At 47.5% G+C, this 26245-nt stretch overlaps 1 protein-coding gene across 1 annotated transcript in view; it reads left to right on the top strand.

Moving 5' to 3' along the window:
* Nucleotides 1–26245, top strand: part of LOC146772237 (occludin-like) — a 78742-nt gene that overhangs the window by 47515 nt on the left and 4982 nt on the right. Inside the window, exons 5-7 of the mRNA XM_085636984.1 lie at nucleotides 22995–23296; nucleotides 25108–25385; nucleotides 25593–25663. Of these exons, the coding sequence (XP_085493110.1) occupies nucleotides 22995–23296; nucleotides 25108–25385; nucleotides 25593–25663 (651 nt within the window). The remainder of the gene's footprint in view (nucleotides 1–22994; nucleotides 23297–25107; nucleotides 25386–25592; nucleotides 25664–26245) is intronic.

A 26245-nucleotide genomic window follows, 5' to 3' on the forward strand; every position in this document is an offset into this window, starting at 1 on the left:
AGCACGAGTGCAGTGCTTGAAAAGTGAAGATCGATGGCTAAAGGTCCTCCTAGAGCAGCGCATTCGCGCTGCCTAGGCAAGACCTATAAAAAATGGTAAGACTTGCCCTTGAGAGGAGGAAAGTTGATGTATCTCTGTTTGATGGCACCAGATGCAGAAACATTTACACTTGAAGCGGTAAGTTTTGTTTGTACTGTCTGCCCGGGACCTGGCTTAGATCGCTCTACCTTCCCTGGGTATGTTCACATGCTGGAACTCATTGAACTCAAGAGCCATGCCGATAAGTGGAGGTGCCTGGGATCCGGGTGTAGGATTCGTCCTTGGTTCATTGTCAGAAGATTGGGGAAGACTGAAAGCCGGATGTGTGGAAACTGGGATAGGAGAAATAATTGTGTACCAGGGTTGACGTGGCCAGGCTGGAGCAATGAGAATCAGTCTGCAGGGTTCGACCTTCATCTTCCCGATGACTCTTGGGAGGAGAGGAATGGGAAGAAAATGCGTAAGCAAAGATGCTGGATCATGCAATTGAAAAGGCATTCCCTCATAACCCCAGTTGGGGATGTCAACTTGCATAATACCGGCATTTGAGGTTCTGGGAAGTTGCGAATAGATCCAAGTCTGGTCTGCTCCAACGAAGGAAGATCTTGTGTAGGGTCTGCTGGTGTAGTTTGCACTTGTGGCATGATGTTGTGAGCCTACTGAGCGTGTCCGCAACAGTATTTTTTTTTTCCAGAACATGTTCCGCTCGGAGGCAGATTTGGTGTGTTATAGCCCATTCCTGTATCTTCTGTGCCAGCACGTGGTGTTTTTCCCATATTTAATCTGACATAAGATGCCTGAGGTTGTTATTTTTGCTGGAACTGGGAACAGTAAGACTGAGTATTCGAGGAACGGGAAGGGTAATGGAACTGTTGATACCCCCTCTATAGGTAGACTGTCCACTTCCTCGGGAGCCACAAAAAATGAGTTTTCCGTAACGCAGTGTCCCCAAAGACTTGGCGGTATTGGTGTCCGCCTTGATGTTTTTGAAGGCCTCCTCTACATGATTTCCAAAAAGAGCCTCTCCATCATACAGGAGGTCCAAGATCCTATTTTGAACTTTCGTACAGAATGAAGTGGCTTTGAGCCATCCTTGTCTTCTAAGAACTGCTGCCCCTGCCAACTGCCTGAATCCTGTGGTGGCGACGTCTATGGCTGAATCTATAATTTCACTGGATGCTCTCTCCCCGTCATGCAAGATCTTTTTTGCTTCCTCCTTGGCACCATAAGGCAGATGGTTAATGTAGGGGAGAGGAGTTTGCCTAACGGCTAGAGTGGTCGACCTCGAATCTGGGGAACTGGGTACGAGTCTCGGCAATGACGCTGAACATCCTGTGATTCTGGACAAATCACTTAATCTCCCCGTGCCTAACAAAAATGAATGTGTCCTCATGTAACAACTGGTGCTATGTAAAGCGCTCTGATAGTCGATTCGGGTCAAGTTCGTGCTATATAAAACTCTGCAACAACAAAACAACAACAAACAAACAACAATGTCCAACCACATCTGGTGATCATAGTTACCTAAGTCTGAGTCTTATTTGAAAAAGTGCAACATATTTTGCAGTTTGACGCGTTATCGGATGGTTGCAAGCAATAAATGCACTCTTTGTGAGGGTCTTCTACATATAATCTCTTCTTCAAGCAAGTGGCACACTTTCTGAAGAGGGCCTTTTTTACTTTGTCTGACATAGTTAAGTCAAACTTGGTGGCAAATAAGCAAATTCAAAGACTGGAATATATATTGGTCTGAGAGGATATATCAAATAGAATTACTTTCCTGAAGATTTAAGTCCATAAATCTTCTGTCAGAAGTTGTAGATGTGAAAAGCTGTGCAGAGCTCAGAGGAGACTCCCTAGCACAACATGCCATAGGAAATCTGAGGTACTGGGCTTCTCTCAGGAGTGTTCTAGAGGGTGACTCATGCTGATTGGTTAAGACATAACTTTGGTCTCTTTTTTAATAATGACTATGATAGGTTACTTGACTAACTAAGAGGCCTAGGCCTTTTATAGTTTATACCTATTAAGGTACTACTATGTTAAATGTACCAGGGACTCCCATCATGACGACGGGAAGGATTCAAGCATGTGAATCTACGAAAGTTCCAATACTGAAGTCAGCAACATAATTTCTAAAAGTATACCTGCCACTTGTAAATGTAGTGCTGTGTGAGAACAGAGCCTTTCCCTGTGATCATGAAGAATGATACTGTTCTTGGAAGTTTCACAGAGGGGTCGACCTGCTCGTGAAGGTATCCTGGGATTCCTGGAGCAGTAGGATGCAAGACAAAACTGCCTATGCCCAATTCTGATACAGATAGAAACAACATTTGCAAACCAAACGGTCTGGCTCTAATGTGCTAATACATGCAAACCTAAATGTTGATGCCATGTGTTGTACAAAAGCTGTTTACTCTTCGCTTTGATGGTGCTGGGAAAATGCGCAGCTAAAAAGGGTTACTCTCAGTATAGAACATATGTAGGAGATGACAAACTAAGCATGACAAACAAGGTGATGAGTGAGTGCATTTTCATATGTAAAAGAGTCGCTCATGCACTTCAATGGTGGCCAACCCAAGAGGGCAGAATGTGCAGCAACTAGTCAATGGCATAAGGTGAGAGAGACTACTGCCCTCTGGAGCCAAGGCCCGTTTTGTATATTTTAAAGAATTGATAACGATAGGTAGATGGCAGTTCTGCAGTCTAGTCAGTCCTAAAAAGAGACCAGCTGGCTTGTAAAAGGGTACACCAGCCAGTCCCTTTTCTCTTACTGGTACTGTCATATTAGTTTTTAGGTCTCGCCTGACCCAGCGCTTGCGCTGGTCTGGCCGAGACTTTAAGTGAGGGCTTCAAAAAATGCTACCGCATGCTACAGCTTGCAGTGCATGTGAGCGGGCGCGCGCTTGAGCAGAGGCGCCATATGGCGTGATTACTGCTGCGCGCGCACCACTCGCGCGCATGCACTCCAAGCTGTGGCCGGCGGTAGCATTTTTCGTTAACTTCCTTGTTCTCTCACGCTCTCCGCATGCATGCTTTTCGCACGCGCTTGTTGATCGAGGATATTTGTAAGATGTACCATTGTTCTGGCACTTCTTTACCCGGCATGTGATTGAGATTAAGCTACCCGTGGAGAAGGAGGACATTTTGTATGGTAAAATCAGTGACTAGCTATCACATTCTGTTGGTTTAGAGCTCAATCACGCTGAATCAAAACAATTCTCAGTTTTACACACTGCCACTTAATCATAGGCCAGTGTGTGTTGCAAAATATTATACAAATAACAGCATGTCCCTCTGCTTGCCCCCATGAATAATTTTCTCGTCTTTTGTAGACGTGTATAGGCTTACTACGTTTTCTTGAGGGATGGGTCTCTGCTGGTCAGAAATAGCAAACCGGTAACTTGTAACATTTCAGTGAACATTTTGTGTTAGGAGTAAAATTTGAACTTTATGTTCATTTTAGACTTTTATTATCCTGTGAGCTAGATGAACAACAAGTTAGCAGCCCGTTGACAACATTTGGTGTTAGAAGATTATAGTTGTCGCTTTTGAGTTTCAGACAACTATGGGAACAGTGGTTGTTTCTATGATACACTTAGGGCCTAGTTCCAAACATACCAATGAGCCATCAATACTACTCTATTAAATACCATAGCATTAATACAGCAGTCCTATTAAGAATTCACCGTGTAACCATTGGAAATACTATGCAAGCAATCTTGAACAGCTATTACTGCCTCATGAATCATCAATAACGTAAGCCATGTACTGCGTAGTAGATAAAACACAATGGGGCACACTAATGAGACTAGGTTACACAAACACACACACAACCACACACACCCACAATCACACACACACAATAACACAATCACACACACACACACAACCACAACAACACACAACCACACCCATACACACAACCACAAGCACACACAAACACACACACAAACACACACACACACACACACAGACACAACCACACACACACAACCACACACAACCACACCCACACACACACACTCCCACACACACACACACAACCACACACACACAACCACACACACACAACCACACACAAACCCACAACCACACACACACACAACCACACACACAACCACAACAACAGACAACCACAACAACACACAACCACACACAACCAAACACACACACACAACTAAAGCCACACACACACACACAACCACAACCACACACATAACCACAACCACACACACACATCCACACACAACCACACACACACACAACCACACACACACAACCACACACACACAACCACACACACAACCACACACACACACACACAATCACACACACACAACCACAACCAACCACACAGCCACACACACACAACCACAACCAAACACACAACCTCAACCACACACAACCACACACATCCACACACACACCACAACACACACACACAGACACACTCAACCACACACACAACCACACACACACCCAACCACAACCACACAACCACACACACAACCAAAATACACAAACACACACAACCACAACACACACACCCACAACAACACACACACAACCACACACACAACTTCAAACACACACACACACACACACACAACACACGCACACAACCACACAAACAACCACAACCACACACGCACACAACCACACACGCACACAACCACACACACACACAACCACACACACAACCACAAACAGTTTTTTGGGCTTTCAGCATAAATACGCTGTCACCAAACACTATGAACACCTCGGGAAAGTTTGGGAAGTCACCCCCAACTTTGAAACCACTTGCTGTTGCAGAGTGTGTGCTGTAAACATGGCAATACCTTGACACAGCGGACTGTTGCAAGGAATGCTTTGAGCCTCGGAAGCTGACAGACCTCAATCTGTGCATTAGTTCACCCCGTCTTGGCGCTGCATAAAAACAGGGTGCCCACTGTCCAGCATGAAGTGAGACATTGTGATCGGGGCTGGAGATGCTATTTAGCAATCTGCTTAGAACATTGTGTTTCATTTATGGCATTAAACATAAAGGAGCACTGGCAAAGCTGATAAAATGGATTTCATTTTGAGTAGTGACTAAAACTTTAAAAAAGCCTGCAGTACTGAAACAAGCATTTGTAATGCAATAGGTCTCGCATTTGCAAAAGTTTAAGCTATTGGCATTGTTCATGACAATGCCTTTTTATCTATTTGATAAAACAAACACATAAATAAATGCCATTATCATTTACAATGCCAATAGCTAGTGTTGCATTATTATTAGCAATGCCAACTGCTCACACTTTTATAATGCGAGACCTATTGCATTGCAAATGCTTGTTTCTTTGGTCAGGTGCAGCTGTGATGTCATACCACTGCTGCTACTGCAGAATGTGTGTTGTGGTTACCACCAAAAGTGCATGTTTCTATTTTTTATTTGCAAAGTGAAAACAATGCCAGGGGCCCAGCAGACAATAATAAGACAGGTAACTTAAATGGAGTCAAAACGAGTATAACTATACGACAGACATTTTTTTACCTCATATTTATTTGCGAGCACCCTATTTGCTCAAGCACATACACAGAACAGGACAGGCACCACAAAGAGAGGGCCCCCTGCTAGCATACTCTCTCTGATGGAACGGAATCCTCTTCTTCATCAGACAGAGATCCTGTAGCGCTCCCTGGTGACAGACAGCACCATGTAATGGCAGAAGGTGCTGTCCGCAAGGGCACTGGCACTCTCCGGGGTCAGACAGCACACCAGGGTGGCAGTTTCCCTTATGGCTGGTAGCACTCACTGCAACAAGTAATCTGCATTCACTCGTATCAGGCACTTGAAGTTTCTTTCCTCCCATCCAGTTATGTTTATTTGTGATAAGGTAGTTTCGGTTAGGTTAATGATCACCTACCGAGGCCAACACCGTGACAAAGGACTGGGGGCAAAGGAGGGAGGGCGGCAGAGACGAGGGGAGGCAGGCACACACACGACTCTCATGTGAGCAGTCAGTATGCTTCTCACCTACGCAATCGGTGGCAGCCTCACCCTGCCTCCATGGCTGTGACGGCATCAAGGCAGACCTGCACACTGCTTGTGCCGCCATCCTGCTGTGAGCTGAAGCACACAGGACATCCCTTTTCTTTCAATTAACAATATTAGTCTCAACTGTCCATTTAGAACTATCTCTTGACATGAGACAGGGGGCTGTTTTATTGTCTAGGATACATATTCTACATGGAGGAGTCCCAAATATTATCTTTCCCTTTTGTATTTTTGGGGACTTCTATATATGTGGTGTTTGTAAAGCGCAAACCCAGCCAAAAAGACAGCGGAGATCTTTAGAGGGTCAAAGGCAAGGATACAGTGATGAGTACTAGGAGGCAGCTGGCTTCTGGAAGCAGAAGCACATTGTTAAAGTTGTGTTCTTTAAAGAGTCAAGTCCTCAACTCCTCCCTAAATTGGAACAGCCTTGGGGCAGTCCTGATGAATAAGAGGATGTTGTTCCAGATCCCGGGTGCATATATGAAACAAGGTCTGCTGCCATGTTTCTTTCCTTTTTACACTTCTTAGTCTGTAGTCCGATGGTGTCCTGGCTGTGCCGAGAGCCACAGGCAAAGGTAGCTGATGGAGTACAAGGGCTTTAACAGCACTTCTGAATTCGTTTTCTGAAAGAAACAGTGGTGCTTACTTGAGAAGAAAGAGCTGGTAATATTGCATCTTTTTATTTTGGGCAATGTGTTCCTTGAGGTTGAGGTTAGTGCCTAAGGTGAATCCAAGTGGCTTAGCATTCAGTGACAGATGGGCTTCAAAGAGAACTGGCTTAGTCCTCCCTTCCATCACTGGTAATCAGAGTCCTTCTAAGGGCTTGCATCAGACAACCACGGCCCCACCAGATAGAGCCCAGCAGTGCAGTTGGATTTTCCACATAGACTGTGCCCCACCGGTTGAAATGTTTAGAGGAACTATTCTGGACCATGCAGTCCCACATTCATCCTTCTCGGTCCCAATTCTTAAGGGACAGAATGGCTGATGATCCGGAACATACCTGATCTTACTACCTTGACCTGAAAGCCACCTTGCACAGTTTTGAGATGAAGGTCTCTTCGCTTTCCCCCCAAATATAATGCTCCCAGAACCTGGACCACATCTGATTCTGCCACCTTTAGATAAAGGCTTTCTTCTTACTCCTCTGAACCTGGACTACATCTTGCGATAAGGGCGTCCTGCCTGCTCTTACAAACCTGGACCACAGCTAGAGTTAAAGGCCTCCTTCATGCGCCTCCAAACCCTGGACCACCACTTGAGATAAGCACTGCTTAATTTGTTGAGCAATATGTGCAGGTGCCCAAAGCTTTGCTCAGAAACCTGCAGCTGGCACCCGCACACAATACCAAGGCTGCATAGTCTGAAATCAACCTCATGCCTCTTTGCCCGAATTCCAGACACTCTCTGCCCCTTTATCTCTCTCTTGCAGGTTTGTGCTTTCTCCCTTAGTGACGGCTTTTCCATCTTTCTCATTTTTCTCCTTTGTGTGTTTTCCATCTTCGGTGAAAATATTGGATAAGAAAAAAAAGTGCCAGTACCAAGAAATTTGTGCCAGTGGGCCCCATTGGCCCCACAAGTGGGTGTGGGTGCCCCCACTGGCTCAAAGTAAACACTGGAGATAAGGGCCTCCTTCCTGCTTCTCTAAACCTGGACCACATTTGGTACGACACCTTGAGCTAAAGGTCTCCTTCTTACTTCTCCGAACCTGGACCACATCTCTAAACTCAAAAACTATAGATGTGGTTCTTCCCCTTCCTTGCACAGAAATCAAGAGGTACTTCCAAGTGTTACTGAATTCTTCATAGTGAGATGCTGGCAGGATGCCATCGGAGGAAAACGTAATGTGTAACAAACAGGACCACTGCCATCCTCATGTTCATGCTCCCTGGAGGAGAACTAGCTGCATTATTCCGCAGCATAATGATGCAGGGTCAGGTGAGCACAGTCTCCCCACCCCTAATCCTATGTGATGCAGCTGTGAGGCCAGTTTCTAAATATGAAGTCAATACCAAGTCAATGAACAAATAAACTGCTATAAAAAGTACTGAAAAAATGGAGCAAGGAAGCAAGTTCCAGAAACCAGCAGACGCAAACTGCCTTCGCTTTACCTAATCCTTCTCACACGCAATCGAGCTTTGTTCAGACTCACTTTCTGTTCTGAACAAAAATGTAGCTCTGATACCTGTAAGAGCCAACATCTGCACCTGTAAAAACCGAAAACAATACCTATAAGCAACACCACCTACACCTGTGGTACCCATAGACACCACTGAGAAAACCTGTGATACCCCAAGAGCCACCATCTGCATCTATGAAATTTATGAACACCACCTGATGCCTGCAAGCACCCATTTAAAACTATGTACCAGTCACCGCCTCCAACTATTCCTCTGGCACCTGCAGATACCACCAATCTTTAATACCAAAAAGCAGTATTTAAATCTACGTATCTGTAAATAATACTGTGAAGCACAATCAAATCACACACAGGTAAACTAACGCCAGACAAAAAGCAATAAAGAACTCAGAAGAGAGGCAGGATGAGAGGAGAAAAAGTATTTGAAGCGTATAAAGAAACTTAAGCGGCTGCACAAACACTTTAAACAAAATGCATCTCTTCCTCTCAGTTGAGTAGAGTTAGTACTACGGTCAAGGGAGCCGAATAATTTGCCAGCAGTAAAATGTAACTTCTTTGTTAGCAGCTTTAGATTAAGTTAGAATGGAAATTCAAGCTCTAGCCAGTAGCTCCAAGTCACTAAATGATTGGTTGGCGTTTACTACTTGTAATGATGTTTCCAAACATTCCTTAGAATATTCATAATATGTTATAAAACCTGACCTGGGATCAGCAGTTTCTTCAACTGATACAAACCAGGCAATCTCTTGGGAACTGGTCACCGGTACCTCGATGTTTAATGTTAAGAACTGTTTCATTTGTTGCATGAAATATTCAAATTACATTATTTTATCAGGCTTGTAAGATAGGTCTGTAGGTTGCAGCAGAGATTTGAATGCTACAGATAGTCAATTACTAAAATTCTTCCATGGTAAGCTCTAACCAGCCTTGACTTTGCTCCAATAGGAACAGTCCAGCCCAAACTGCCAGGCCAAATCCTCTCTGAACCAGAACACAAGAAACCCAGGAGTGGTTTCACCCTTATTAGGGTCGTCAGTCGAGTGCAGCTTTGCTCCAGTGGCCCAGTGAGCAAGGAATGCACGTCTGGGCATACCCTTGGCCATCTTGGCCACCTAGGGCATTACTGCAAATCGATAAAAGGTGATAGGAGGAATGCTTGCGTGAAGTCTTACAACTGGAAATTTCATGGGGTAGCATTCAAATCCATCGTTCTCTTGCTCACCATGTTACCTCAGATTAGACCCAGCTGTAGGAAAGTGCCCTTTATGACATAGTCACCCCCATTTTTTGCCTGGTATTTGATGCAAATTAGACACAAGTGCACTGGGTTCCTGCTATCCAAGTCCCCAGTGCTAGATCTCTTTCCCTAAAACTGTACAATCGTTCCCCAATTGGCAATACCTTTAGCACCCCTGTAAGTCCCTAGTAAATGGTACCCCGGTACCTAGGGCATGAGTACTAAAGAGGGTCCCTAAGGGCTGCAGCATGTATAACGCCACCCTAAGGAGCCTCTCAGCACACTCATGCAAACTGCGATTTTAGGCTGTGTGACAGAGTGCAGAGAAAAATGAAGAAACAACATGGCACACTTCCTGTCTGCAGACACTGCATGCAGTATAGGTAAGTCACCCCTACAGCAGGCATTACAGCCCTCAGGCAGGGTGCACTATACTACATGTGTGTCAACATATTTGTATGGGCAGATATGCTCCTGTGATGTTTAAGTCGATTCTTAGATATTACAAGTGAACAGAGAAGCCATTTTAAGTACATGTGCTGGACACTGGTAATTACAAGTTCCCCCGCTACATGATGGCTTCACTGAAACCCATGATGTTTGGTATCAAGCATCTCATATTAATAAACCCACACTAATTACAGTGATGGATTTATTAAATCATGCGTCCAGAGGGCACTTTAGAGGTGCCCCCTGAAAACATATTGATTTATAGTGTAGACCAGCCTGCCACTACAGACAAGTTTCTGACCCCTACATGTGAGAGTTCACACTTTCTGAGGGTAGAAACAGTGCCTGCTCCAGCCAGAGGTGTTGTCACCTCCTTCAAGAAGGAAGGCTAAGTAATTAACATATCAAGGCAGGAGGCTTCAAAGGCCTCTGCCACCTTTGCTATGTGACCCTAGCTTCCCCAGACAGGGGAAATGCCACCCCCTGGCCTCGGCCCATTTGACACCAGGACAAACGGGAAAGGTAGCTAGTCAGGTGGCATATTCTCCATCAGGCTAGTTCCACCCCTAAGTTTGTGAACACGAAAAATAGAATTCCACCACCTTTGTTTTTACTTTGTTTATTGGTGGAATTAGGTTCACTCTGTCAGTTATGCCCACTTCCCAAAGGACCATGAAATATAATGGGGTTACTAGTGTCCTTCAGAACCTGGGTATACAGTTATGAGCTACAAACAGTTCTGTCAGTTGAACAAAATGTCCTCAAGGAGAATAGTAAATAATGTTTTTCATTAAACATTAAATACTAGAAGGTCCTATAAATGATCCATCAAACACGTGTGAAACTTCTGGCTCAAATAACACAAATCTTTCAAGAAAATGATATCTAAAAAACACTGATACAACACAACCATTAACTTATGTTTTAAATATATTATTTTTCAGATATCAAAACATGTATATCTATCTCTTTTCATATTTCTCTTTTCAACAGCTGTTCAGAGAACATCAAGAACAATACATCACATTAACATATACATAGTGAAAATCACAAATCTCCCTGTGATCACATACACAAATATGAGATATTTGAACCACATATGATCAAAATGTACCAAAAATGTTTTGTTCAGTGTATCCTTAGATCTTTTTTGCATAATTTGAGGCTAGCTTACATAGGTCGTAATGTCGTAGATGTTTCGACCCTGTGTTCAAGTGTTACTGACTATACATCATGGCAGTTCTTCCTCAGGACTAAAACGGACCAAAGGCAAGCATTAAATGTATTAAAAGAATGACACATAATAGTGTGACCGAAACGGAATCCATTAGTTATGTACCATGACAACTCAGACCCCAGCCGGGGTTCACTCGATGTGGGGATGGGCTATTTTTACCCTCCTTAAATTGTAGTCCTCTAGGCCCAATCGTTGCTTCATTTTAAATATACACAGCAGGAGCACCTGTCTTGTCTGCTATCTTCCTCTGAATGTGCCTCACCAAGATCTCATGTTTGTGTATGTGATCATTGGGAGATTTTTGATTTTCACTATGCATATACTACCTTTCTACTATGCAACCGAGGGGACCAGCCCGAGTACCGGAGAAATTACTACGCTTTCTTTCTCCCAGGACCCTTGTTTTATTCTTATTTTATTTTGAAGGTTTTATATAGCGCAAACAAGACCCTTGCGAGTATCAGAGCGCTTTACAAGTCATATGTACAAAACAAGGCATAGCACACAAAGATATAGGTGAAACAGCTATACAAAGCTCATAAACGAAAAAATAGGCTAGCGCAAAAACAAAAGGACACTATGGAGCATAAAAACAGAACTGGTAATAAAATACAGAAAAAAGTCAGAGAGTTCATGTGAATTTAGCCATGAGGATAGCTTTCACTTCTTTTTTGAAGGAGGCAGTGGAAGGGTTCATTCTTGTTTCAATGGGCAAAGCATTCCAGATCCTAGGAGCCATATCAGAGAAGGATCGGTTATAGGTTTTTTTCTTGGCAAATCATTATGGTTTTAGAAGAAGAGTCTTGGCACTCCTGGAGGCTCTGATGCCCGCAGAGAGCACCAGTTTCTGAGCTAGGTAGTGCAGGGAGTTGTGGTGTAGGGCCTTGTGCGTCATACAGGTGATTTTCAGATGAATTCTAGCCTCAAACGGTAGCCAGTTGAGGGCTCTCAGGTCTGGGGATATGTGAGAGTTTCTCTTTGAACCTGTGATGAGTCTCGCAGCTGAGTTGATAGTGGCTCTTAGCGGGGCTGTTGATGACCTTGGGAGGCTGCATAAGGTTACCACCCCATATTCCACTCTAGGGATTACTAGGGCTTGAACTGCTTGTTTGAAATTGTAGGCTGGCAGAAAGGGTTTCAGTTTTCGCAGGGTCTTCATGTGGAAGTTAGCTCCTTTTGTGGAGGCACTGATATGCTTCTGCATCTTTAGGTTACTGTCCAGAGTTACACCTAGTGATTTCGCTGAGTCGACGATGAGAGGTTGTCCTTTGAGAGCTGTTAAGTGCTTCAGCCAATCCAGGATAGTGGGTGTTTTGTTAGGGGGAGCGATTAAGAGGAATTCCGTTTTGATGGAGTTTAGTTTCAAATGGTTTTCGGCCAGCCATATTTGGGTTTTTTGTAGTGTGGTGTTGAGCGATTTGATGTCATCAAGTGAGTGGATCTTAATGTAGATTTGGGTGTCGTCTGCATACATATGGAAGTGAATCTTGGCGAGGCTGAGAAGATCGGTAAGAGGTTCCATAAGATGGTTGAAAAGGGTGGGTGAGAGGGAGGAGCCTTGCGGAACTCCTAACGTGACTGGGATTGGACAGGGATTGGTTGACCTTGAATCTTTGGGATCTATTTTGGAGGAAAGAGGCAAACCAGTTAAATACAGTTCCAGACATTCCCATTCTGTGTTTCAGGAGTTCTAGCAGGTTGCCGTGTTTGACGGTGTCAAATGCTGATGACAGGTCAAGTAGGATTAGTAAACAGGCTTGGTTTTGGTCCAGGATTTTTAGAGCGTCGTCTATTACATGTGTCATGGCTGATTCGGAACTGTGACCTGCTCGAAAGCCTGATTGAAATTGGTTAAGCAGGTTGAATTGATCAATGTGACTGTTCAGCTGCATGTTAACGCATTTTTCCAAGAGTTTGGCTAGCATAGGTAAGTTAGAAATCCGACGATAGTTATTTAGGTCCGAAGGGTCAGCTGTTGTTTTCTTTAGGATAGGCGAAACCTGCCCTGTTTTCAGGATGTCTGGAATGGATCCTTGAAGGAGGGAAGTATATATGATCTTGGTCCAGAGAGATAGTAACAGAGGAATTATTTCTTTTAAGTAATTAGCCGGGAGAGGGTCTGTGAAATGGTTGGAGGGTTTTAGAGCGGTTAGCGTCTTTAATATGGTATCTTCACTGTAAGTGTTGAAGTGGGACCAAGTTGCGTTGTTTTTGAGTTTGAATTTTGGGAGGTCATTAGCTTGGGCACCAGCCGGGGGTAGTGATGAATTATTTTTCATGTCTGAGAGGGATAAGAGGTCCTTGAGTAGATCTGGTTTTATGGATTCTGTTTTAGTAGCGAAGAAGGAGGCAAATTCATCACAATTGGGTAGAGTAAGTGGGATAGTGTTAGGGAGAATGGGTGCGCTCTTGGTTTGGGCTTTGATCTGATCGAATAGCTTTTTGGGGCAGTTCTTGGCTTGGTCTATTTGAGTCCTGAAGAAGTCGGTTTTAGATTTTCTGATCTTTCTAAAATAGGAGTTTCTGGAGGTTCTTAGAAGCTTGAGGTGGTTAGCCGAGGGTGCGGCTCTCCAACGTCGTTCAATTACTCTAAGAAAGCGTCTGTCTTCATTTAGCCTCCCATCATACCAAGGTTTTGAGTCTTTTGTGGAAGTTCTTTTCAGTTGAAGCGGGGCTATTTTTTAGTAGGTTGTTCATGGAGTGAAAGTAGTGATTGGTCAGCCCCTGGACATCGGCTAGGTCTTCCGGGGGACATAGAAGATTTGAATTAGCTGATGCTAGAAGGTCAAAGCCAACGTTTTTCAGGTTTCTCTTCCAGATCTTAGTTCTCAGGGGTTGTGTTGGGAGTCGTTTAACCGTTTCCAAGACTTGGAATGTAATGACGTGATGGTCAGACCAGTCGCAGGGGAGGATCGAGTCAAGCTGTGTGGAGTCCACTTTAGAGATTACTAGGTCGAGAATTGCGCCTTTGTCGTGTGTTGGGCTGTTACATATTTGCTTAAGATTAAGGTCAGCGAGGAAAGCTTTGAGGCTGTTTACCCCTGGGTCATTCTGGTCATCCCAGTGAAGGTTGAAGTCCCCCAGGAATATTTGCTTATTTTGTTGGCTGTCATTTGACGCTAGAATATCCATGAAGTGTTCTATGAATGTGAGGATATCTCCAGGAGGGTGGAAGAAAGTATGTAAAGAACATATTTGTTTGCTATTACTGGCGATGTTTAAGCAGAGGTATTCACATGAGGATAAAGTGGGGTAATTGGAGTTGGTCACTGTTAGGCTGATCTGATGTATTCAGGCTATCCCACCGCCTGGCCTGTCCGTTCTATCTAGTCTGGTGATGTCATAGTTAGGGGGTAGCAAGATGTCCATGATGGGAGTAGATGCTTCATTTAACCAAGTTTCTGTCAGGATCATAATGTCTAGTTTGTTAGTGAGTAGTAGGTCAGCTATATTGGCTGCATGTCTAGATACGGGTCTGCAGTTTAGGAGAATACAGTTTAGCCACGTCTTGTTGGATACTGTGGTAGGTTCGATTGTGAGGGGGATTCTAGTGAGGTTATTTTCAACTATGCCTCTGGAGTTGTGTCTGGTGGCTCTGTATGTGTTGATCGGGAAAGATTGTATTCGGGAGTCTCTATGTGAGTTAACTGGATGCCCAGCGTTATGTGGAGGGTGAGGTGGCTCCTAAGAGCGAAGGAGGGCCCCTAATTCTTTAGCAGATAGAGGGTTTATCATCCTGATAGGGCGGGATATGGCATTAGGGTGAGGAACTGTGCTCCAACGTGGAGACCCCTGAGCCTGGGAGCTTGCAAGTGGATGTTGGGTGCGACTAGAGTTCCTCGAGTGTGGGAAAGATCTGTATTCCTGTTTGGTGCGAGTGAACTTGGGTTGCTGTATAATAAGGTTGTGTAGGGTTCGGGTGTCAGTTTTGACTTGCTGAAGGGCTGATAATATCTGGTCAAGTCTGGGGTCATGCGTTAGAGTGTCCTTATTGGAAGGATGGACTGAGGGAGAAGGCGGAGTAGTAGCATCTTAAGTGTCGTTTGAGGGGGAGTCGTGGTCGGGGACAATGCAAAGAGCTCTTTCTGTGTGTATGTCACTAGAGGGGGGAGTGAGGAAGCCGGATGGGGGGGGGAGTTCTTCCCTATCCAGGAATTCGAGTTCTTGGGAGGGATTCCTAGATTATAGCCCTCTGGTTGAGATGGATCTGCTTGCCTACAGTCAGGAGTAGACCAAGTGGCCCCTAGGGTGAACGTGGCAATGTGGCAAGCGTGTGGCAAGGGAGTGGAGAAAGAGGGTAAAGCCTGAGATGCCATGCAGACCCCAGCCGAAGTGATTGCGGGCTGGGGGTCCCGCCTGGGCCCCTGAAACACACTCAGGCTGAGTACATGACAAGTGGCAAGATTTACGATATGAAAGTATACTTTTAGTATGAGTCCGCTATGTCTCGGTATGTATGTCTACTTGGATGCACCGCGTTATAGGAGGCTCATTGTCTTTTGGCCTCTGATCAGAGCTGGCATCCCTCCCTCCGTTGTCCCGAGGATGCCTGGGGGGCCGTTCTGATTTCATTCGCTATCCTGTGGATCTCACGCTGATGAATACAAGGGAGGGGGAGGGGGGGTCGCGGTAGGGCGCTAGACCGGGCGGTCTCTGGTACCTTCGTGATGCCTTTGTGAACTTTGGACTCCGCGTTGATTTCTATCGCTTGTTGCGCTCCTCCGCTCCAGCCAGGAAGGCTCCTATTGGGAGCTGCTGGACTCATCCCCAAGTCCCCCTCTGCAGCCTGTTTCCAGGTGACCCCCCTCTTACTTTTACTGGCATAGCATGTAAAGCTACCAACCCAACCAGCAACTCTGCACACGGATGCCCCAGGGCAGGTAACGAGTAACTGCTGGTGGTGCTTTGGAGCTAGGCCCCTACGACCCCAAGTCCTGAAGTAGACCTCCAGAAAACGACAGTAAATAACCGTTTGCAACATATGCGTTTTTTCCATTGCTGCTAAAAAGAGGTATTTAAGTCAACATTTTTACTTAACGAACAAGTTACTTACCTTCGGTAACGATGTATCTGTAAGAGACATTAGTTAGTTAGATTCCTCACCTTAGAATATCCCCAGGTGTCAGGCTGGATCCGGAAAGATTTTTCGTCAGCAATACCCCTTGCGCGTCGCTAGGCGTCGTCTGCGGCTCCGCGTCCATCATCGGCGTCGTGCGCCGGAATGACGTCGTCGGAGTACTTAGACGCGGCCCTCGCGCGCTGACGTCAGTTCTTGTACATAGCATTCCGCGCCAGGAATGCAGAGCCATGCAAGAGACCGACACTGGTGCCAAGAATCTAGGGCCCTGAAAGGGATGACCTCAACCCTAGATATCGGTTCGCAGAACGGGGAGGATGGGTGGGGCGGTGAGGAATCTAACTAACTAATGTTTCTTACATCGTTACCGAAGGTAAGTAACTTGTTCATCTGAAAGAAACACGTTAGTTAGATTCCTCACCGTGGAATAGATACCCCAGCAATACCAACCACGGTGGTGGGTCTGCGAACCAAGATCACACCAGAAAGTCCTGGAGAACAGAACGGCCAAAGAAGCCGTTTCTCTGGACTTGGCTGTCCAGGCAATAATGTTTGGCAAACGTGTGCAGCGAGGCCCACGTTGCTGCCTGACAAATGTCCTGCAAGGGGACTCCCCGACCCAGGGCAGTCGTCGCCGCCATGGCCCGAGTGGAATGGGCCCTCAGCCCAACAGGAGGTTCCTTTTTAGCTAAAGAATAACAAGCTTTGATACACAACACGACCCACCGAGAGATGGTTCGCTTGTGCACCGCCCGCCCCTTCTTAGCGCCCACGTAGCCAACGAAGAGTTGGTCATCCACCCGGAACTGTTTGGTGCGGTCCAGATAGAAGGACAGCGCCCGTTTTGAGTCCAGACGGTGGAGCCGCTCTTCCTCTTTTGAGGGATGCGGAGGTAGAAAGAAGGTGGGCAGTGTAACAGACTGGCCGATGTGGAAGGCAGTTACCACCTTAGAGAGAAAGGAAGGACGAGTCCTAAGAACAACTTTGTCCGGATGGACAGAAAGGAAAGGAGGCTTAGAAGAGAGAGCCTGGAGCTCACTCACCCTTCTAGCAGAGGTGATGGCAACCAGGAAAGCAGTATTAAAAGTCAGAAGACGAAGGGGACAATTATGAAGTGGCTCAAAGGGAGCGCACATCAGATAGGTCAAGACTAGATTCAAATCCCACTGAGGCATTACGAAGGGGACAGGAGAAAACATGTGAGTAATGCCCTTAAAGAATCGAGAAACAACAGGGGATTTAAAAAGAGAAGGCTGATCAGGAAGCCGTAAGAAGGCAGAAATAGCTGAAAGATATCCCTTGAGGGTGCCCAGAGCAGAGCCCTGCTGGGCCAGGGAAAGAAGAAAGAGGAGAACCTCAGAAAGAGGGGCGGAAAGGGGATCCACAGCCTTTGCTGTGCACCATGCCACAAATTTGTTCCACCTGCAGGCGTATACCGATTTTGTGGAGGGACGCCTGGCTGCCAGAATAACATTACAGACTTCAGGAGGCAAGTCAAATGGCATCAACTGCCGCCGCTCAATCTCCACGCATGGAGGTGGAGGCTGGACAGGTTCGGGTGGAGGACCGTCCCCTGCTGCTGCGACAGAAGGTCCTCCTGAAGAGGCAGTCGAATCGGGGGATCGATCGATAGACTGAGTAGCTCGGGATACCAGTATCTTGGTGCCCCATCCGGAGCCACAAAGATGACTTGGGCCCGGTCACGCCTGATCTTCTTCAGCACTCTGGGCAGAAGTGATATAGGCGTAAAGGCGTACAACAGACCGCAGCTCCACTCGCGACGAAAAGCATCTCCAAGCGAGTGCCGCCTTGGAAATTCCAACGCACAGAACTGCTGACATTGTGCGTTCTCTTCGGTGGCGAATAGATCTAACCAAGGCTCTCCCCACTGCTGAAAGAGACCTTGCGCCACGTCCGAGTTCAGACGCCATTCGTGATCCATCATGCACCGGCGGCTGAGTTTGTCCGCCCTGGCGTTCAGAGAGCCCGCCGGGTGTTGAACCACAAGGGTGATGCCCTGATGTTCCAGCCATGTCCAGAGGCGCAGAGCCTCCTCACAAAGAGTCCACGACCCCACCCCGCCCTGTTTGTTGCAATACCACATGGCGGAGGTGTTTTCCGTGAACACCCGCAATACACTTCCCCGAACAGAGGGGAGGAATGCCCTCAGTGCAAGTCGGATCGCCCACAGCTCCAATAGGTTGATATGGAGCCGGGATTCCGCCGGAGACCAGAGGCCTCTGATCTCCGCCTCTCCCATGTGACCCCCCCATCCCAGGAGGGACGCATCTGTCACCACTACGTGCTCCGGTTGAGGTAGGGAGAGGGATCTGCCACTGACCCAATCGCGGTCCGTGAGCCACCACTGCAACTGTCTGGCAGTGCCCTCCGAGATCAAGACATGGTCGGACAGGTTGCCCCGATGCTGGGCCCACTGAAACTTCAGATCCCACTGCAGAGCCCGCATCCGCCACCTAGCATGAGGTACCAACAGGATGCAGGAGGCTATCAGACCCAGAAGCCACAGCACCAACCTGACCGAAACCCGGGATAGCGGCTGAAAGATCGGAATCAGAGCCTGAATATCCCGAACCCGCTGTTCCGGAGGATAGACCCGGAACTGCGCTGAATCCAGAACCGCTCCGATGAAGAGGAGCTTCTGGAAGGGACTCATATGCAACTTCTGCAAATTGATGGAAAAACCAAAGCAAATGCAGGAGGTCGGCGTAGTCTGGAGGTGGGAGACGACTGCCTGGGGCGAGCCCGCCTTCAACAACCAGTCGTCGAGATAGGGGAAGACTGGAACCCCTAATCTGCGCAGATGAGCTGCGACCACCGCCATCACTTTCGTGAACACCCGAGGGGCACTGGTGAGGCCAAAGGGGAGCACGGTACACTGAAAGTGCTTGTGGCCTACCGTGAACCGCAGGTAACGCTGGTGGGCCGGCAGGACGGGGATGTGGAAATAAGCGTCCTGCAAGTCCAACGCTACCATCCAGTCTCCAGGGTCTAGGGCAGCCAGAACCTGAGCTAATGTCAGCATCTTGAACTTCTCCTTCCGGAGGAAGGCGTTGACGCTCCTGAGGTCCAAGATAGGGTGTAGGCCCCCTTTGCCCTTCTTGGGAACCAGAAAGTAGTGGGAGTAACAACCCCAACCTACTTCTGGGCCAGGAACGTGCTCAATGGCCCACTTGGCCAAGAGGGCCATAACTTCCTCCCGCAGAAGTTTCAAGTGATCCCCCACCATGCGGTGGTACTGCGGTGGCATGGCTGGAGGGGTCGCCTCGAAGGGGAGGGAGTAGCCCCTTCGGACAATTTGCAGCACCTACCTGTCCGATGTGATGGTACGCCAGTGGAGCAGGTGATGGCGAACTCTGCCTCCCACCGGCGTGGAATGGGCCTGAAAGCTCGGACTAGGAGGGCTTTGATGCGGATGCTGCTGGGGTAGATGTGGACTGACTGTCTCTTTGTCCCCCTGCTCCGCCTCGGCGGAATCCACATCCACGACCGCGTTGAGACTGGGTCTGCGGCCTGTGGCTAGACGGACGTGAGGGGGCGCCCCTTCCTTGGCCACGAAAGGGGCGAAAAGCGGAAGTTTGCGGGCGCGGGCCGAGAGGCCCAAGGACTTGGCCGTAGCCCTGGAGTCCTTAAAGCGCTCCAGCGCACTATCCGCTTTGTCGTCAAAAAGGCATTGGCCATCGAAGGGCATGTCCATGAGGGTGCTCTGGACATCCCTGGAGAAATTCGTGGTCCTCAGCCAGGCGTGGCGACGAATCGCCACGTGGTCGCAATTGCCCTGCCTAGCGAGTCCGTTGTGTCCAGTCCACATCGGATCGAATACCGTGCCGCATCCCACCCCTCGGCAAGAGCCTGGGCGAGCTGTGTCCGGGCCTCCTCTGGACACTGGGGCAGCACATCCTCCACCGTATCCCACAGGGAGTGGGAGTAACGGTCCAAAAGGCACGTGGTGTTGATAGACCGCAAACCCAAACTAAGGGTGGAGAACAGTTTCTTCCCAAACTGTTCCAAACTTTTGGATTCCCGATCCGGGGGAGCGGACGGGAAGGAGGTCTGGGAGGTAGAGGCCTGGATAACCAGGCTCTCGGGCGTGGGGTGGACCGACAGAAAACTGGGGTCACCCGGTGCAGGGCAGTGGTGCCGGGCCACGTTCCGGTCAACAGGAGGAGCTGTGGAGGGCTTGGACCCGTTGCCCATCAGAACGTCGGTCAGTGCTTCATTGAACTGCAGCAGAGGCTCAGAGGAGCTTGCCGGCGGCTGAAGCACTTCAGTGAGGAGATTAGTCCTCAGTGAGGAGATTAGCACCACAGAATACGTAGCACACTCCTCCGTGGCCACAGATGGAGGAGAGATGAAGCCAGTGTCAGGGGAGGTATCAAGACCACTGGCATCCCCCAGTTCGTCTGCCCAGTCCTGAGATAACTGGCACTGCTGTGCCAGAGGGTCCTCAGACCCCTTCCAGTCGTATCCGTCATCCGACTCCTGGTATACAGGTGGAGGGGTCGGCGTCGGGTGGTATGCGAATCTGTCATCCATCTGTACCGGACACGGCGCCATACGTCGCAGCTCCAACGCCGGGCCCGGACTAAACCGGGGAACGGCGTCATCCGAATGCGGTGCCGGGCGCGGCACCGGAGGGGTCAGCACCAGCGGAGGGGTCGTAAGGTCGATTGGCGTCGACCGGGATCCAGGCCTGGATCCCGCAGGGGCCTGCGGCGTCGGGACCGGAGTCAGCGACGGTGCTGGGCCGTAGCAGCCGGCTCGCTAGGCCTCTTAGTCGAGCCCGCGGGGTCCGAAGGCGTGCCGGCAGGCGTCGACGGCGGAGCCAGGCTCCTCATGGCCACAAGGAAGTCTCTGATCACCGCCGGAGTCGCATCAGACCCAGGGAACAGAGGGTATGGGGTCAGACGGGATTCCTGCGGCTCCGACGGAGCCACGCGGGTGGTGCCACCCGAACCCTCAGCCGAGTCGCGCAACCGGCGAGGGGAGTCAGAAGAGCGATGTCGCCTCTTCGACTTCTTGATGTACTTCGACTTACCGGAGTGCGAAGACTTCGACCCTGACGAGCGGTGATGACTGCCGGATCTCGAGCAGCTTGCGGGACCGCTACCGCCTAGCCTTCGAGGTCAAGGCCCGACAGTCGAGGCACGACTCCACATCGTGGTCGGCCCCAAGGCAATAGAGACACCGGCGGTGGTGATCCGTGACCGACATCAGTGGGTGACAGGCGTCACAAGGTTTGAATCCAGGCATCCCTACCGGCACCAGAGTCGAGGTCGACTGGAAATAGAACCAAAAGAGTTCAAAATGTTTAGTCAAAAAATGACTAAAAGGGTATGCTCTTCCCGGATCGGCGCTTACTGGCGCGGAAAAAAGAAGAACTGACGTCAGTGCGCGAGGGCTGCATCTAAGTACTCCGACGACGTCATTCCGGCGATCACGACGCCGACGCCGGACGCGGATGACGCCTAGCGATCCGCAAGGGTATTGCTGACGAAAAATCTTTCTGGATCCAGCCTGACTCCTGGGGATATTTTAAGGTGAGGAATCTAAGTAACGTGTTTCTTTGAGATAACTTAATTTAGAAGAATTGTCTATACATGTTCCCCCAAAACAAGGCTGCTTGCAGTCGAAAAAGATTGCGAATTGCCATATATACATATGTAAACATATGTATGTGTGTGTGTTTGTTTACATTTATATACACATTTATATATGTATGGATGCTTTTATTATACAAAATGCAATAATACAAAAATAAGAAGTTTGAAATATGAACAATAGTGATTTGCTGTGAAATGTGGGTTTCACCAGCATCATAATGATAGCCCCCCCAACCAATGCGCCCTTTACTATTGTCAAGACTACTTGGATTATGCGGCATAGAGGACCAAACTATGTGCTAAATTTATCAAAATTATGAAGCAAAAACAGACATTACATACATAACGGGCAAATGTGTAATAGTGTCCTATACTGCCATCTTGGGTTTCTGGTAACATTTACAAATTATTCTGCCTTCTGACTCGTGGTATATGGTGTCACTACAAGCCCTCAGTAGCACTACTGGGCCTGTCTTTTCTATACATACGTCTAAGGTAACAAAGCATTCATTTTACCAATGAATTTCCCTTTATTTTATCTGTTTTGGAGCTACCCCGAAGGCCAAAAAACTATGGGCCATATTATCAAGGAACGAGATAACATCGCTGCTTTAGCGGCAGGAAACTGACGCTAAAGCGGCGATAATGGGCTTGATAATATGCCCTTGTGAATTCCCATAGAAGCCCATGTTCTGGTGTCAACATGGGCTTCTATGGGAATTCACAAGGGCATATTATCAAGCCCATTATCGCCGCTTTAGCGGCAGTTTCCTGCCGCTAAAGCGGCGATAACGTTATCGCCATTCCTTGCTAATATGGCCCTATATTTTTCCTAAAAAGCGACCCATCCCCTTGAGTGAGGGTTTGCTATCTTGAAGCTTTGTAAAACACATGCAAATAGATACGAAATGAAGGGATCACTACACACCTGTGCGCCTTTATTGAAGAGTTACAACTGAGAAGAGGGGGAGTAGCAGCTAGTGGGAATGCTTGCACAGTCACATCTTCTAAGGCGAAAATCTTTTATTTACGAGGAAATTAGTTGGAAATCTCTCCTTCAAACGATTTCATTTTTGTGTTAAAAAAAAAAAAAAATGTATGCATCCGCGCTAATAGGCCTCTAAGATTAGGATTCCTTTTGAGCAAGCCCTAGACCGCGGCTGCTGCCCCCTTGTTGGGGTCTGACTCCAGGGCGGAGGCAGCAGCAGAATCAGTGGGTGCGCCCACTCTTCCTGTGAACACCCCCTTTGTTTCTTCAACGGGATCCTTGCTTTCTTCCCAGGTGAAGAATGTTGGAGAGGGGACCCCCGACGATACAGCCACTCTGGTCTACTCGGAGAAACCGCTCAGCCCCGTCAACGCCGCCAACACCCTCACTACTGGCAGCAGCTACAAGCTGAAGGAAAACGGCTACTTGGGCCCGACGAGCACTGCGAGCTACCACAACAGCAGCAGGTGAGGGATGGCCGAAAGGAAAGCGGGCACACTGGGCTTCAGGAATTGGCATAATGTGGCAACAGCCAGCTGTACGGGGGGTTGAAGATCTGTAGGGATAGACAGAAGTGCACAGTTTGTGTATGTCATAAAACAAGAGACAGAAGCAAAGATACTGAACAGATGTAACCAGCTAGCAGCAAGCGTAAATACAGTGTCAATCGTGCATAGCAACACCCTTCTTCGATGCCAGCTTTGTGTCCTGGTAAGGTACGAACAATCTTCCAGCTCCTAAATTCTGTTAAAGTAGAGCTTGCAGGTAGAGCATGTTAGGCATAAAATTGTGGCAAGCACATATGTACAAAAATAGAGAAACGAGCGATTGAAGCAAGAGCCAGTAACATTCAATTGGTTGACAACTAAGAAATATGGTTAATGAGCTGACCTGGTGTCGGCGACACTGTGGAGGGACTTATGTGTACGAAAGCAACTGCACACTTCATTCCAAGTATGAGATATATATAAATGCTCTTAAAGAACGTTTTAGGAATTAGGAATTTCCGCCGGCGCTATAATTACAGTGCACTTGTCCCCACCAGTATAGTTATTAATAATGCAATATACAATACTGAGAGGTGACCAAAAGTCACACAAATACACAATACACAATCTTTTGTAGTTTTTATTTTTTCTGTATATATCACATTCAATCTACCACCAACACGTGTTTTGCGCACAATGCGCTTCTTAGGGCTTTAAAGATAATTTTCTCATACTGCATCTAATCCAAGTGATGCTCAAGTAGTCTTCTGATATTGCAAAGTGATAATCGTCTTTAAAATAATTTCTCTAGTGCCAGGCTTGAATGATTCATCCTTCTTATGGAAGCATAGAGAGTCAATATTCTGAATCACCATGGTTCTCATCTTATCTTATCCAGTCAACAGGTACAGACATAATGTCACTGCAGGCATGTACACAAGTTCTCCCTTTGTTACAATCCCCATGATACGGGATCCCGCGTCTCTCTAGAATGGCGTCCTCTCTCCTTCATGGTATCGTCGCACTGATGTGCCTTGGGCAGGAGCTGTTCCAAAGGCCTTACTACACAGATAAGGTACCGCACGTGGCAGGGGATAAGTCTGCAAGCATCTCGCACTTAAAGCTTAGGCAGCGGCAGCAGTGAAAGCACCAACAGCAGAGGCAGCAGTAGTAAACACAGTTCTTTTGCAAGGGCTGGGCGGAGCCTGCACAGTAGTGCATCTCCTCTTGTACTGGCAATGCACGGTAGAAGCCATGGCACAAGCTTCCCTCGCATGCATTGGGCAACAGGAAGCAGCAGCAGTACAAGCTTCTGCCACACACAGAACAGACAGCAGCAGTGAAACTGCTCCTAACAAACACCACTTACGATACAGGCAGAAGTTCTAGCATCCCTTTCACACAGAAGGTCTACAGAATGTTCCGCCTATACAGCCATCTTCTTCCATATCAATTGCCACAGACACGTCCTCACACCAGAGGCGTTTCTCCAGTCATCCCTAAACAGGCCCAAATAGCACAGTGCCGGTGGGTGTCTCATGTTTTGCCCACTCGAGCATCTTCAGCTACAAGATCAGAGCTCAAAATATCACGCAAGTGAATAAGTTTGGGCTTCATCCTTCTTACACCGCATTCTCGAGCACACATGGATGACTTTTCAAAGAGAACATATGATCAAGTACATTCATTTCAGATGGAGAGGTATCTCGGTGTCACTATGTGCTGTTCAGGACAGATCTTTCTAGTGGCTCTCTTTTATGATGGTGATGTATTCCCTCTTTCCACTCTAGTACCCCAACAGCAGGAGATTACCCAGAGAGAACCTTCAGCACCAGCAAAGTGGAGAAAGAGACCCCGAGCAGGCCCGCAGCGCGCAGGGGGAGACGCAAGAGGCGCAACCCTGAACTGGACGAATCTCAATATGAAACGGACTACACCACTGCCATGGAGTCTGGAGATGACAGCGACGAGACCGAGTGGGGCAGGTCTGTACTTCACAAGTGTCCAGTAAGGCAGGGTGGGGCAGGTCTGAGAAGGTGGCCAGGAGTCCCTGTAGAACAGACCAGAGGCCACACCTTATAGCTTAAATTATCGGTCCACACTAAGACACAAAATTCCTCTAGGCTAGGGTAAAACAATACAGATCAGAGGTCACACGCTGCTCCATGATGTTCCTACAGGGTTAAACTGTAAAGGTAAAGGGTCATGCACTAGTTCATAACACTTAAGCGAAGGCTAAGTAACACTTCTCAGAAATCACACACTTTTCCATAAGGTATCAACGAGGCTAGGCTTAACCAGTCTGACAACACATTCTCTCCCACTGCTTCTATGAAACCATTCTGGGTAGCATCTCCCACAAAGTGACTGGCTCAGACACTGTCTACCATGGTTTCAGAAGACCTGGCCCACTGCACAATCTGTTTTCCAATAGGCCAACTTGTGTCTGTTTATTCCGGGAACGTGAATTTAGGGGACGGATTCAAAGAAAGACATTATGGTCAGTATGTACCAGAAGGTGCATATAACTGCCAGTGGAAGTAGAAAGATATTGCAGTACTGTGGACTTGGGCCCTGGACGCATGAGTAGGAAAGAGATAAGGTAGTGATTGTCTCAGCTATGTCTTCCACAGGTATGAATAGAGATGTCTCCCATCTCTTTAGAAGAGTACAGATGTTGGTGTTCAATGTCCAAATATCAAAGTATATTTAGAAGGATGAAAAGTTAATGAGGACGTACGATGCCACAACTTGTGCCCTCATATTTTACTAAATATTATTAATGGCGAATTTGCTGATTTGGTCAACATCATAAATTTATTGACTGTGGGAAACTGGGTAATCAGTCAACTAGATGACCTTTGTATCGGGAATCAACTATAAAACATACAAATCAGATTATATACTACCGAGGTATTCTGTCCTCTT

Source organism: Triturus cristatus, chromosome 12 (genome assembly GCF_964204655.1).
Source record: "Triturus cristatus chromosome 12, aTriCri1.1, whole genome shotgun sequence".
In the NCBI taxonomy this organism is placed as follows: Eukaryota; Metazoa; Chordata; class Amphibia; order Caudata; family Salamandridae; genus Triturus; species Triturus cristatus.